We start from the raw sequence: 13,435 nt of genomic DNA on the forward strand, positions 1-13,435 counted from the left end.
GTAATCCTTGGGCGACTGACGTCACTGCCAGGCGCCGGGAGTCACGTCGGCCGGTCCTTCGGCGGGCTTTTCGGGGACAAAGATGGCTATGGCCAGCGATTTCTACCTGCGCTACTACGTAGGGCACAAGGGCAAATTTGGACACGAGTTTCTGGAGTTTGAGTTTCGGCCGGACGGTGAGCGGAAGAGAGGCGACTGCCGCACCTGGGAGTGATGATGAGCAGGGGAGAAGCGAGGCGGAGAGGCCGCGAAGGAGGCAGGGTGGGTGGGTGAGCTTGCTCGGGCTCGCGAGTGTACAGTTGGGTCCAGGAGCTTAAAAATGTAGGAAGCTTACATTGGTTTGAGGGAATAAAAGAGAATTAGTCGGTGTCAATTATTTCAGAAAAGCCTATGCTACCTTTGATCCTAAAGTTCAAGCTATAGTAATCAGAATTCTAGAATCAGTTCACCGGAAGGGACCTTAACGGCCTTCTAGTTAATTAACCTAATACTTGGACATTTTTTGACAACATCCCCACCAAGCGGTGGATCCATGGACACTTAAAATCTTCCTTTAAATAGTAAATTTCAGACGGCCCATTCATCCTGAATTAATTTACTCGTTCAGGCACTGTATGGAAGGCAGAAAAGCAAAATGCTCTGGAGGTGGGAAGCCCAACGTGTAGAAAAACGAGTGTAATGATGTCTTTCGGGTGCTTAAATACAGTTGTTCGCTATTGGATGCATTAAGACTATTAAAAGGGGGCGCGGTTAGTTCTTCATGAAAGAGTCGGAAATCTTTTTTGAGAAGGCGACCATTGAGATGAGTATTGGAATGAGAAGACGTATTTTCTTGGTCTCTGGGAGAAAAGGCGTCAGACTCCTGAGCGTCCTAAGAGCGGGGAAGGGGGCCCGGGGTGAGGTGAAACTGCCAGTTGCCCAAGAAATATGCAGCAAATTCTATATTTTGACAACTAATTCTCTTTAGATAGTTGTACTGTATATTGAACTGTTATTGTAACAACAGTAGTCCAACTGCATAGACTGTTTTTTTGAATGCATATTATGTGCTGGGCAACACGTAAAAACAAAAATTGAGGGTACAGCAGTGCATAAGACATTTTCATTCCCTTCAAGGAGTTATATTTTGGTGGATGACATAAACATAAAACTAAGTGTAAAGCGGTATGCATATTAGGTGCTGTGTTCATGCTTTGGACAAAGTTCTGGGAGGGCATGAAAGAAAAACTAGGGGAGGTTCACATACTAGCAAAAGGGAAGAATATCAGATACATCAGGTAGAAGTCAGGGTAACTACATTCTGCAATTATTTAGGAACCTTAATCCCTAATCTTCCTGGTTCCCCTCAGGTTGTTTCTAAATTTAGCTCAGGAGCCAAATTTACTTGAATTCTCTTTATCTTTTCTTTCTTTGGACTTCCCTGGTGGCTCAGATGGTAAAGCATCTGCCTACAATGTGGGAGACCTGGGTTCAATCCCTGGGTTTATACTGTCTTCAGGGTCTTGGCATGTGACCAGCTTTTAGCTGGTCAATTTTAGCCAGTCACATGGATGAAACAGTCTTTTCTTAATCTTCAGTTCAGTTCAGTCACTCCAACTCTTGGCGACCCCATGGAATGCAGCAGATCAGGCTTCCCTGTCCATCACCAACTCCTGGAAGCTAAGTTCAAACTCATGTCCATCGAGACAGTGATGCCATCCAACCATCTCATCCTCTGTTGCTCCCTTCTCCTGCCTTCAGTCTTTCCCAGCATCAGTCTCTTCCAATGAATATTCAGGACTGATTTCCTTAAGGATGGACTGGTTGAATCTCCTTGCAGTCCAAGGGACTCTCAAGAGTCTTCTCCCAACACCATAATTCAAAAGCATAAATTCTTCCACACTCAACTTACTTTATAGTGCAACTCTCACATCCATACCTGACTACTGGAAAAACGATAGCTTTGACTAGAGGAATCTTTGTCAGCAAAGTAATGTCTCTGCTTTTTAATGTGCTCTCTAGGTTGGTCAGGACTTTTCTTCCAAGGAGTAAGCGTCTTTTAATTTCATGGCTGCAATCACCATCTGCAGTGATTTTGGAGCCCAGAAAAATAAGTCAGCTACTGTTTCCGCTGTTTCCCCATCTATTTGCCATGAAGTGATGGGACCAGGTGCCATGATCTTAGTTTTTGAATGTTGAATTTTAAGCCAACTTTTTCACTCCTCTTTCATCAAAAGGCTCTTTAGTTCTTTGCTTTTCTGCCCTAAGGGTGCCGTCATCCGAATATCTAAGGTTATTGATATTTCTTCGGCAATCTTGATTCCAGTTTGTGCTTTATCCAGCCTGGCATTTCGCATGATGTACTTTACATAGAAGTTAAATAAGCAGGGTGATGATATACAGCCTTGACATACTCCTTTCCCAACTTGGAACCAGTCTGTTGTTCCATGTCTGGTTTTAACTATTGCTTCTTGACCTGCGTACAGATTTCTCAGAAGGCAGGTAAGGTGGTCTGGTATTCCCATCTTTTGAGGAATTTTCTACAGTTTATTGTGATCCACACCATCAAAGGCTTTGGTGTAGTCAATAAAACTGAAGTATATGTTTACGTACTGTTGAAGCCTGGCTTAGAGAATTTTGAGCATTACTTTGCTAACATGTGAGATGATTGCAATTGTGCAGTAGTTTGAACATTTTTTGGCATTGCCTTTCCTTGGGATTGGAATGAAAGCTGACCTTTTCCAGTCCTGTGGCCACTGCTGAGTTTTCCCAATTTGCTGGCATATTGAGTGCAGCACTTTCACAGCATCATCTTTTAGAATTTGAAGTAGCTCAGCCGGAATTCCATCACCTCCACTAGCTTTGTTCATAGTGATGCTTCCTAAGGCCCACTTGACTTTGCACTCCAGGATATCTGGCTCTAGGTGAGTAATCACACCATTGTGGTTATCTGGGTCATGAAGAACTTTTTTATATAGTTCTTCTGTGTATTCTTGCCACCTCTTCTTAATATCTTCTGCTTCTGTTAGGTCCATACCATTTCTGTCCTCTATTAAGCCCATCTTTGCATGAAATGTTCCCTTAGTATCTCTAATTTTCTTGAAGAGAATTCTAGTCTTTCCCATTCTATTATTTTCCTCTATTTCTTTGCATTGATCACTGAGGAAGGCTTTCTTATCTCTTCTTGCTATGGAAGAACTCTGCATTCAAATGGGTATATCTTTCCTTTTCTCCTCTGCCTTTAGCTTCTCTTCTTTTCACAGCTATTTGTAAGGCCTCCTCAGATAACCATTTTGCCTTTTTTGTATTTCTTTTTCTTGGGGATGATCTTGATCACTGCCTCCTGTACAGTGTCACAAACCTCTGTCCATAGTTCATCAGGCACTCTGTTTATCACATCTAATCCCTTGAATTTATTTCTTACTTCCACTGTATAATCATAAGGGATTTGATCTAGGTCATACCTGAATGGTCTAGTAGTTTTCCCTACTTTTTTCAATTTAAGTCAGCTCCTAGTCTTGTTTTTGCTGACTATATAGAGCTTCTCTTCTTTGGCTGCAAAGAATATAATCAGTCCAGTTTCAGTATTGACCATCTGGTGATGTCCATGTGTAGAGTCTTCTCATGTGTTGTTGGAAGAGGGTGTTTGCTATGACCAGTGTGTTCTCTTGGCAAAACTCTGTTAGCCTTTGCCCTGCTTCGTTTTGCACTCCAAGGCCAAACTTGCCTGTTACTCCAGGTGTCTCTTGACTTCCTACTTTTGCATTCTAGACCCCTATGATGAAAGGGATATCTTTTTTGGGTGTTAGTTCTAGAAGGTCTTGTAGGTCTTCATAGAATCATTCAACTTCACGTTCTTCAGCGTTAGTAGTTGGGCCATAGACTTGGATTGCTGTGATATTGAATGATTTGCCTGGAAACAAACAAATCATTCTGTCATTTTTGAGACCGCACCCAAGTACTGCATTTTGGCCTGTTTTCTTGGCTATGGGGGCTACTCCATTTCTTCTGAGCAATTCTTGCCTACAGTAGTACATACACTGGTCATCTGAATTAAATTCACCCATTCCAGTCCATTTTAGTTCACTGATTTCTAAAATGTCAGTGTTCACTCTTGCCATCTCCTGTTTGACTACTTTCAATTTACCGTGATTTGTGGACCTAACATTCCAGGTTCCTATGCAGTCTTGTTCTTTACAGCATCGGACTTCACTTCCATCACCAGTCACATCCACAACTGGGAGTTGTTTTCTCTTTGGCTTTGTCTCTTCATTCTTTCTGGAGTTATTTCTCCACTCTTCTCCAGTAGCATATCGGGCACCTACCGACATGGGGAGTTCATCTTTTGTGTGTCATATCTTTTTGCCTTTTCATACTGTTCATGGGGTTCTTGAGACAAGAATACTGAAGTGGTTTGCCATTCCCTTCTCCAGTGGACCACGTTTTGTCAGAACTCTCCACCATGACCTATATGTTTTGGTGGGCCTACACAGCGTGGTTCATAGTTTGGTTGAGTTAGACAAGGCTGAGGTCCATGTGATCAGTTTGATTAGTTTTCTGTGATTATGGTTTTCATTCTATCTGCCTTCTGATGGTTAAGGATAAGAGGCTTCTTAATCTTCGATTGACTATTTTCAGGGAAGTTTCATTTCAGAACAGTAGTTCTCATCTGCCACCACTGTTTCATAACCTTTCTGTCAGTAATAATGAGACCCAAAGAGAGCAGTTCCTTAGAGATTCACCTTACTAAGATAACCTCTCGTTTTAGAGGATCTGGATCACGTTACAGCTGTACCTAGGCAACTGACCAGCCATGAGGAGAAGCGTACATTCAATGTAAATCAGAAAACAAACTAGCCAGTTTTTATTTGGAAGCAGCATGTAGTTTGTATTGCTTCTTAATTACAGTTCTAAAATAGTAGCATTACCATAATACATTGAAGTGAAGGAAAATAAATGAGAACATTTTGGAGTCGTTAGAAAGGCGTGTATATTGGTACAAAGTAGATTTAAGTCTGAATCTTGTGTGACTCTGAGCAAGTTACTTAACTCTCTGTTTTTCTTAACTGTGTATAGGTGAGAGAATGAAACCTACTTTTTAGGGTTGTTTTACAGATTAGATGAAATGCTCTGGGTAACTCAGCACCAATAAGACATAAATAAGACAATCACAATAAAGTAAGGTAAACTTTAGAAGAAACATTAGTTCTTTTTTGAGATTCCCTATGTAAATCATGATGTTGCTTAAGAAAATGGGTTTTGAAAATGACTCTCTTATAATATGAAATTATATTGAAGGCATAGAGTATAAACAGTTGATTGGCTTCAACTTCAGCCAGCATAACAGCAAATGCGTATCCAGCATTGATCTTATGCCAGGAGGGAGCAAATATTAATAAAAGTAGTAGTGTAATATAGATTTTACCTTCAAAATTGCTTATGATGTCATTTCTTTATTTATTATTATCTTTAGCAGTTTTTGCTGTTACAGGTTGAATTTTTTTGTACTTCCTACAGGAAAACTTAGATATGCCAACAACAGCAATTATAAAAATGATGTCATGATCAGAAAGGAGGTACGTTCTTTTCAGATGTCTAATTCTTTGTGTTAAGCCTGTTTTCCTCATGTCTGTATTTTTACTTACCTGTTTAAAGTACACATAAGATTTCCCTGGTGGCTCAGGCGGTAAAGCGTCTGTCTACAATGCGGGAGACCTGGGTTCGATCCCTGGGTTGGGAAGATCCGCTGGAGAAGGAAATGGCAACCCACTCCAGTACTATTGCCTGGAAAATCCCATGGACAGAGGAGCCTGGTAGGCTACACTCCATGGGGTCGCAAAGAGTCGGACACGACTGAGCGACTTCACATTCACATTCACATTCAAGGCTATAGAGAAGAGGCTGATTTATAGATTGAAAAAGGATTCTTTGTAGCATCTATAACAGCAAAAGAATCAATCTGAATATATTAAGTTGTAGTCTCACATTTGAGCATATAAGTTAATTCATTTTATAATTAACTTGGTCTTTTTACTCTGCTCATTATTTAAAATTAATTGACAATAATGTTTTAAACACAGGATGCATTTTAAATGAAAGCCTCAAAAGTTAGGTGTAAGAAAGAGTTCCCCGCACTGTGATGTGTATTTGAATTTGACACCGTTCACCTCATAAATTTTGTGTTAACCACTCAGATATTTGATACAAGATTTTAAGGAGGGAATAATGATACAAAGGGGGAAAAATATGTTTTAAAGGAAAGGGCAAGAGAGTGAAGAAAAAGCAATAAGAAGGATGAATGATTCTCTCCTTTTAGAATCAGAATTAAATTTTTCTTTAATATTCTATTTAAATACTCAGGGTTTGTAACTCCGTTTTATTATTTCTGTCTAAGTTGTGTCAAGACATAGACCCTAACATTTTTATTACTTGCTATCAGGCTTATGTACACAAGAGTGTCATGGAAGAACTGAAGAGAATTATTGATGACAGTGAAATTACAAAAGAAGATGATGCTTTGTGGCCTCCCCCTGACAGGGTTGGCCGACAGGTTTGTATTTAATAATTCTTTAAATGCATAAATTGTAAACATTATTAATAGAATTGTTGTGGTTCTCCTTATTTATCTAGAATAGATCCTCATTGAATCTTGGATTTTTTTCATCTAGTAGGCACCTGGTAAATGGTTTATAATTGTATTTCACTTTGCATCAATTTGTGAGCTACCTCCTAGTAATAAAGGAGTCAGTTTAGACATCTTTCTGAACAGTCTTCTCTGCAGCCACCGCAGCTAACCTTAGGGTGTTTTCACAGTATTAGAATTAATTTCCATTATAGGTTAAGTACTTTTATAAGGACTAATGAGTTCTTGCCTGATGAACTGTAATCCACCAGGCTCCTCTGTCCATGGGATTTTCCAGGCAAGAATACTATAGTGGGCTGCCATTTCCTCCTCCAGGGAATCTTCCTGACCCAGGGGTCAAAGCCAAAGCTGTGTCTCTTGCATCTCCGGCACTGGCAGGCAGATTCTTTACCACTGGCACCACTTGGGAAGCCCAATGATAATAAATAATAAAAATAGGTAGGAAAAAACTCAAATGTTTGATGAATTTGAGAATTAGGATTCTCACTATGTAAAATTCACTTTCTCCAGATATATAACTTTGAAAATTCGTATTTGCTTCTTTACACTCCAGAGAGATTTGATTGGTTTCTTTGTTCAAACTGACCATTGCCTTTGCCTGTCATATTCCCTTCAGAAAAATTGATATTTCTCAAAGAGCTGCTGAAGAGCTCTGAAGGCCTGATTTCACTCTGTAGAAAGACAGTTTGATTTCTGAATTGGGTCTTTTCAACTGCTGGAAGAATGAGATATGACTGCAGGAGGAAGAAACACTTAATTTCGCTTTTGTGTGTTCCTGAGGATTATACTCTATAACAACTTCTTTGACTAGAAGAAAATGTGGAGAATAGATGCTGATGCTCTGTAGCAGTAACTTAACGCTTCTATTTAAAGAAACATTATTTAGGAAAGCAAAGGTAATAGTTAACAGTATTTATTGTATTCACTGTGAACACTTTTAAGAAGTAAATTTAAATTTCCATTTGTTTTAGACACACATATATATATATAGGCATTAAAAATCAGAAACAATAGCAGCAAACCTTTTATTTATCTCTTAGACTCAAGGAGAGAGCAGTGTTTTCATCTACCCACTTGATCATGTGTTCATGTGTTTTGGATAATGGGGAGGATTACTTCTGCCGTTGAAGTTGTCTCTTGGATCTTTAGGTCAAAGATTTTGATTGCTTGAGAGTCTTAGTTAATTATCCATTCTGTGTGTGTGCCATAAAGGGGCATAATTAGATCTTTTCTGATCAAATACAGATCTGGGAATGTCTTTAATGGCATCTGTTAATTTAAACTGAAAACTTAATACAGACATAGCCTCTTAATTTTTCATTTTAGATTTGCAGATAAAATGTGGAGAAAAATTTATACTTAATTTTGTACACAAATCTTTCAGTTTTACAATCCAAGAGTTAAATATTAGTACCATCACATATTAGTGGTTGTAAATACAAACAGTTTTTTTTTTTTTTTATCTTGCTTTTGAGTCTTGGGCTTTATATTTGTAAAATCAGGCAATAAAGCTGACCTGAGAAAGACAGGCTTTATTAGCCCAGTTTTGGGGATTACAAAGAACATGTTTTTAAAGTCCCTATCAGCAGGTCTGATACACAGTAGGTGCTAAATAGTGCTATTATTAGCATTATGCAGTTTATTTGTAGAGCCTGGTAGAAAGGATAAATGTATTTGTATTTATTATATTAAAAATAGGCTTAAACCCATATTCTTAGTTTTTATTGACATCACTATTTCTGTGTGCCTCTGAAGTCTATCATTCATTTGATAGCATCTTTGTCAGATCTCTGGAAAGCAGTTCTTGATTCATCCTAATACTGGGGAACTCTGAGGAGTTGAGATTTTTACTTTACAGACATAGTTTATAGTTAACAAATTGTTTCTTTTTCATTTTTACCCCTTCCTCTATTACGGCTAGAAAACTTGCAGCTAAAATCAGGACCTCTTGGTTGTAAGAGGTGAATTTTTACACTAACTACATTTCTCTGTTTTATTTTTTTCAGGAGCTTGAAATTGTAATTGGAGATGAACACATTTCTTTTACCACATCAAAAATAGGTTCTCTTATTGATGTCAATCAGTCAAAGTGAGTATTAAAAGCATTAATAAAAGTTAAAGCATTTTGACTAAATTGACATGATTTATTAGGCTTATTTTAGAACCATAGCCAGTTTGATGAGATTAATTGTATCCTGTAGCAATTTATTATGTATATGTAATCCTCATTTTTATATTAGTAAAGACTTATTATCAAAGAAGTTAACAGTATATTTTACTGATTCCCAAAATTAGTCTGGATGCAGCCCCACAGAGTTTAAAAGAAATCTTCTTGAATTTCTCAGCCTTATTAGTTCCATATGACATCATTTGCCTCCTTGGGTTTAATACTTGAAAGAAATGGAGAAAAGCCTGATATAGCTTAAGTATGGCTGTAGCCATATGTGCCTTCCCAAGCTCTGTGTGTGACAGATACCTCTTACTATTATCTGAAAAAGCTCTCTGCCTCCTTCTACTACTTTCCACTCTTTCCCCTCAAAATGTTCTCCTAGTGTTATTTTCTTATCAGCGTAACTTATAATAACTTAACTTGTTTGCTTAACTGGTTTCAGTGTAAAAGAGAGAGAGGAATTTCAGAGAAAAGTTCAGAGAAAAGATAAAGATAGAAATTGTCCAGTATATCAGTTATATTAATAGTTATCAGAAAATCCTTTCTCCTCAGTTCCTTTAATTTTTTTTGGTTTTTGGTCTCTGTTTTAAGAATTAACTTATATTATTATGTTGTTTCATTCTTGGAATAAAAAACTAACTTTTATCTTTTAAATTTTAGGGATCCTGAAGGCCTTCGAGTATTTTACTATTTGGTACAGGACCTGAAGTGTTTAGTGTTTAGTCTTATTGGATTACATTTCAAGATTAAACCAATCTAAACTATATGTGTTTTGAAACTGGGTTTATATTTAATTAAGGGGTGGGTGAGGGAGGATTTGTTCATTTATAATATTGGGGGTTTTATGAATGTGAAGCAAACTTTTTTGTATGCAAATTGAAAACAAGACAATATCTAAGCAGGCTTAACTGTTATCTTCACTTGAGTCCAAGTGGGTTAAGCAGTCACCGCACACATTAAACTCTGTAAATAAAAGCCACCTTTTGTTGAAATTTTGCTCCAATAAAACATCACAGCCTGGATGGAGAGTGCTTTTGGTCCTTCCGGAGGCCAGATCTCTGATTCATTTTAAAGATGAAAATTGTTCTAGAAGGTGTATCCTATGACAGAAGGTCTTATATGTAGAAACATATAGCCAGATTCCCATCTGCTTAAAAGCAGTTGTAGATCTCCCCTTGTTTCTGCCACACCTGACCAAATTTAAGTTTTTGGTGCTCATAAAAGTTGTTTATAGAAGCTTTTGGATTTTTTGTGTTTGTCACAAACTCCTTGGGGGTTATTCACATTTCAGTGTTTTTGTGTAAGCAGTGATTTCCTCAAGGTTACAAAGGTAAAGTCAGTATCCAAAGTTAGACACATCTTTTATTATGTGCCTATTCCCGTATTTCGCAATCCACATATTTTGTATATCTGTGGGAAATAAATGAGTTCTCAGCTCTACAAATTGTTTAAAGTTTGGACTTCCGTGTGTGTGTGCATTTGTGTGTGTCTGTATTTACATCCTAACTCCTAATGAACACAAGTCCCAGTCATGTTTCCCAGTTCCCTTCAACCTCTTTCTGATAGACTGGATTACTTTGCCCGTTAGTAACTCATACCCTGGTGTTCTGTTACTTTTCCATCTGCACCTTCACTCCGAAAGTATGCAGTCCTGGCAGTCATCATCCACTTTGCCCAAAGATCAGTCAGGTCCCCTCTAGGGACCTTTGGGTGGAAGAACTGGGGTCTGACAGCTAGCCAGGTCTCTGGAGCAGCTAGAATAGAGCAACTCTGGTAAACTTCTGTGCGATAATAGAGATGCTCTCGATCTGAGCAGTCCAGTAGGGTAGCCACTGGATACTGCACGTGGCTACTGAGTAGTTGAGATGTGGCTAACATGACTGAATTTAGAGTCGTTAATTAAAAGTAATGTTTTCCAATGTTTTATTATGAAAAATTTCAAACATAGAAAACTTAAAAGACCCATATATGCCAATTTAGGTTCTATAACATTTTCCCTTTACTGTAGTAAGTCTAAGTCATGTCCTCTTGTTGGATTTTTCATTTACAGATGAAATAACAGGCATAATTGGTGCTATTTAATTTTTAATAGATTGAGATAGGCAAATGAGGCTGGTGGCTACCCTTTGGATAGTATAGCTCTGGAGCATGGCTTGGTAGCTTGTTTACTGTGGAGTGCATTAAAATGCATATCCTCTTCTGGTTTGCCATGGAAAGTCACCTGGTCTCCAAACCACCACTGTGAAAGACTGTGCTGTCATCCTCTTCAGGTTGCTTAGATGAAAACAAGCATTTCTATTCAAGGTGTAGACCCTGATGAATGTGCAGTATAAAACCATGTTACATGTATGTCAGCCTCAAGGAGAAAAGGAGAAAACTCCTGTGGGCCCAGAATTTTTGGTTGTTCCTCAAAATATTCATTCTGTGGGTCCTGTTGAATAAGGTAATCCACTCAGGACTGGGCAAGACTGGGAAGAATTAGTCCTTGGATGAGAAAGTCTTAAACATGTTAACTCTGTTGTCATTCATAACTTCCCCCCAGGCTTCCCTGGTTTCTCAGTGGTAAAGAATCCGCCTGTCAATACAAGAGGTGTGGGTTTGACCCCTGGAGAAAGAAATGTCAACTCACTCCAGTATTCTTGCCTGGAGATTCCCATGGACAGAAGAGCCTGGCAGACTACTAGCCATAGGACCGCAAAGAATCGACACAACTGAGGCGACTTGCCGCACATGCAGCATTATATGACAATGAGATTAAAAGTCCAAAAAAAATTAATAAAAATAAACGAATGACTTGAGGGTGAGCCTATAGTCCAAACCGTGTAATAGAGTAGCAAGAACACTGAAGAATTAAAGTTCTTTATTATGACACTGCTTCATGGAACTATTTTCCCTTTCAACTTGTGAATAGACTTTATCCCTTAGTGGCACAGAATCTGAATAGTTATCCAAAATCCGTTTTTTGGGGGGTTTTGTTTTTGGCCATGATTTTTTCATGCTTACTCAATTTCGTGAGGTGTTCCTCTCATTTTGTTAGCAGTTGGAGGAAGGAAAATATCTGTTCAGCTCATGGCTGGAGCCTAGCTGGGACAATAGAAGATTTCAACTCAGAATAGCTTTTACTGTAAAGATAAGATGGACTAATAAAGTAGCTAGTTAGGGAAACAGGAAACTTCAAGATGTTTTGAGTTTTTACTGTAAGAGCCAGGAAATGTCATATGGCTCAGTGGCATAAAGTTTAGGCATTAGGAAAAATAACCATGGAAGGGGGAACATGGCCAGGTGAAGTTACTCCTCGCATCAGAGTGATGCAGAACATCTTTCCCTGGGAGCTGGTGGTTATTCCTGAAACCTTCACTTCAGGCTGGGACAGGAAGAACAGCCTGCTGCTGTGAAAAGATAAGCCATTGAGGTTGGAAGGTGTGACAAGCAGCTGTGTGCTAAGCCTCTAGCTGACGAAATTAATATCGTCAGGAACGGATGGGTAAAATGTGTGGTTTCCTAAATAACACCTTTAAGCAGACAGGAAGTAAATAAATAAACGCTTTATGTATTCATGCTGTGTATGTGTTATGTGTGTTTTGCACAAAAATGAAATCGGAAGACAGTATACAAGAACATTCAAAATGTTCTTTAATTTTTTTTTTTTTATTCTGTTTTCTTAAGGAGTGGGTGTAATGAAGTTTAGTGCATCCATCTTGGGCTTCTTTGATCGAAGGACAATGCTAGGAGTTTCAGTGAGTCTCACCTGAAGTTACTGCTGTTATTTTGTGATGCTGGTTCTCTTCTTATTTAGGAAGAAGTTTGCCGTTCTCAGAAATCAGAGCTTAGTAATAAAAATAAACTGGAGCTTAGAGGGAACAGCTACACAATTTGTCTTTCTAGTTATTAACCTCATTCTGTCTCTCTACAAAACTACGAAAAATCTAGGTTTTGTAGTCAGTTCCATTTTTCTTTAACCACCTTGTTCATCAATGGCACATGTAGGCATCATATATCTTCTGCGTGCTACAGTTACAATAACAAATGGGACCAATGTGGTACTCAAGGTATGGAGTTTATATAGAGGAAATGTAAGTATGGGTATGTAAGTAAAAAAATGTTCTACCCTCGTCTAGTCTCCACGAGAGCTGTCCCCCCTCTTCCCAGTTCTAAGCATGTAAAACAAAACAAAACAAAAAAGCTCAACATCACCAATATCTCCATGGGGTGGTAAGATAGAACATAAGTCACAGTGCTTTTTTTCTGGAGGGGCAGTGGAATGCTGCCATGTTTCCCAGCTCCTCCACTGTGTTAATATGTACTTGCCCCCCGATCCACATACTTTCTTCTAAGCATCTGCATTCCAAACTTGACATGTTGAGAAAGAGAACCTGGCTCAGTGCGTCAGCATTTCTGGATTGCAGTCCTGGCTCTTTCGCTATTTATAGACTCCTTGAACAGAGGAAAAAAAGAACATGCACTTATTTTTGAAGCCTAAGAAATCCTACCTGTAGAGCTAATCTAACTGAATTTTTCCAGGTCTATGAAGTAAGTGACATTCATGTTGAACCTGTGAGGAAACAGGTTCAAATTTTTACAGCTAGAAAGGATTTGAATCTTGGACTTCAAATGATAACATTTTTAATATTTAATGTTCATTA

General features: G+C 38.5%; 1 protein-coding gene across 2 annotated transcripts; it reads left to right on the plus strand.

Annotated features, from left to right (window-relative positions):
* MAGOHB (mago homolog B, exon junction complex subunit) lies at positions 1 to 10,236 on the plus strand. 2 transcript variants are annotated; one of them, XM_069581299.1, is made up of 5 exons: positions 1 to 261; positions 5,497 to 5,555; positions 6,419 to 6,529; positions 8,629 to 8,711; positions 9,453 to 10,236. In XM_069581299.1, exons 2-5 carry the CDS (start codon positions 5,541 to 5,543, stop codon positions 9,550 to 9,552), a joined length of 309 nt encoding a protein of 102 aa, XP_069437400.1. In that variant the 5' UTR covers positions 1 to 261; positions 5,497 to 5,540; the 3' UTR covers positions 9,553 to 10,236. The 2 variants fall into 2 exon arrangements, with proteins under 2 accessions (XP_069437400.1, XP_069437399.1); XM_069581298.1 differs by having other exon boundaries at positions 1 to 176.
* Positions 10,237 to 13,435: the final 3,199 nt, after the last annotated feature.

This window comes from Ovis canadensis, chromosome 3 (genome assembly GCF_042477335.2).
Source record: "Ovis canadensis isolate MfBH-ARS-UI-01 breed Bighorn chromosome 3, ARS-UI_OviCan_v2, whole genome shotgun sequence".
In the NCBI taxonomy this organism is placed as follows: domain Eukaryota; kingdom Metazoa; phylum Chordata; class Mammalia; order Artiodactyla; family Bovidae; genus Ovis; species Ovis canadensis.

Excerpts from the sequence above, each read along its gene's own strand:
- MAGOHB (XM_069581298.1), top strand. The coding sequence starts at position 83 with ATGGCTATGGCCAGCGATTTCTACCTGCGCTACTACGTAGGGCACAAG. Across the intron at positions 177-5,496 it reads GTTTGAGTTTCGGCCGGACG|GAAAACTTAGATATGCCAAC; the intron begins GTGAGCGGAAGA and ends TACTTCCTACAG. Across the intron at positions 8,712-9,452 it reads ATTGATGTCAATCAGTCAAA|GGATCCTGAAGGCCTTCGAG; the intron begins GTGAGTATTAAA and ends TTTAAATTTTAG.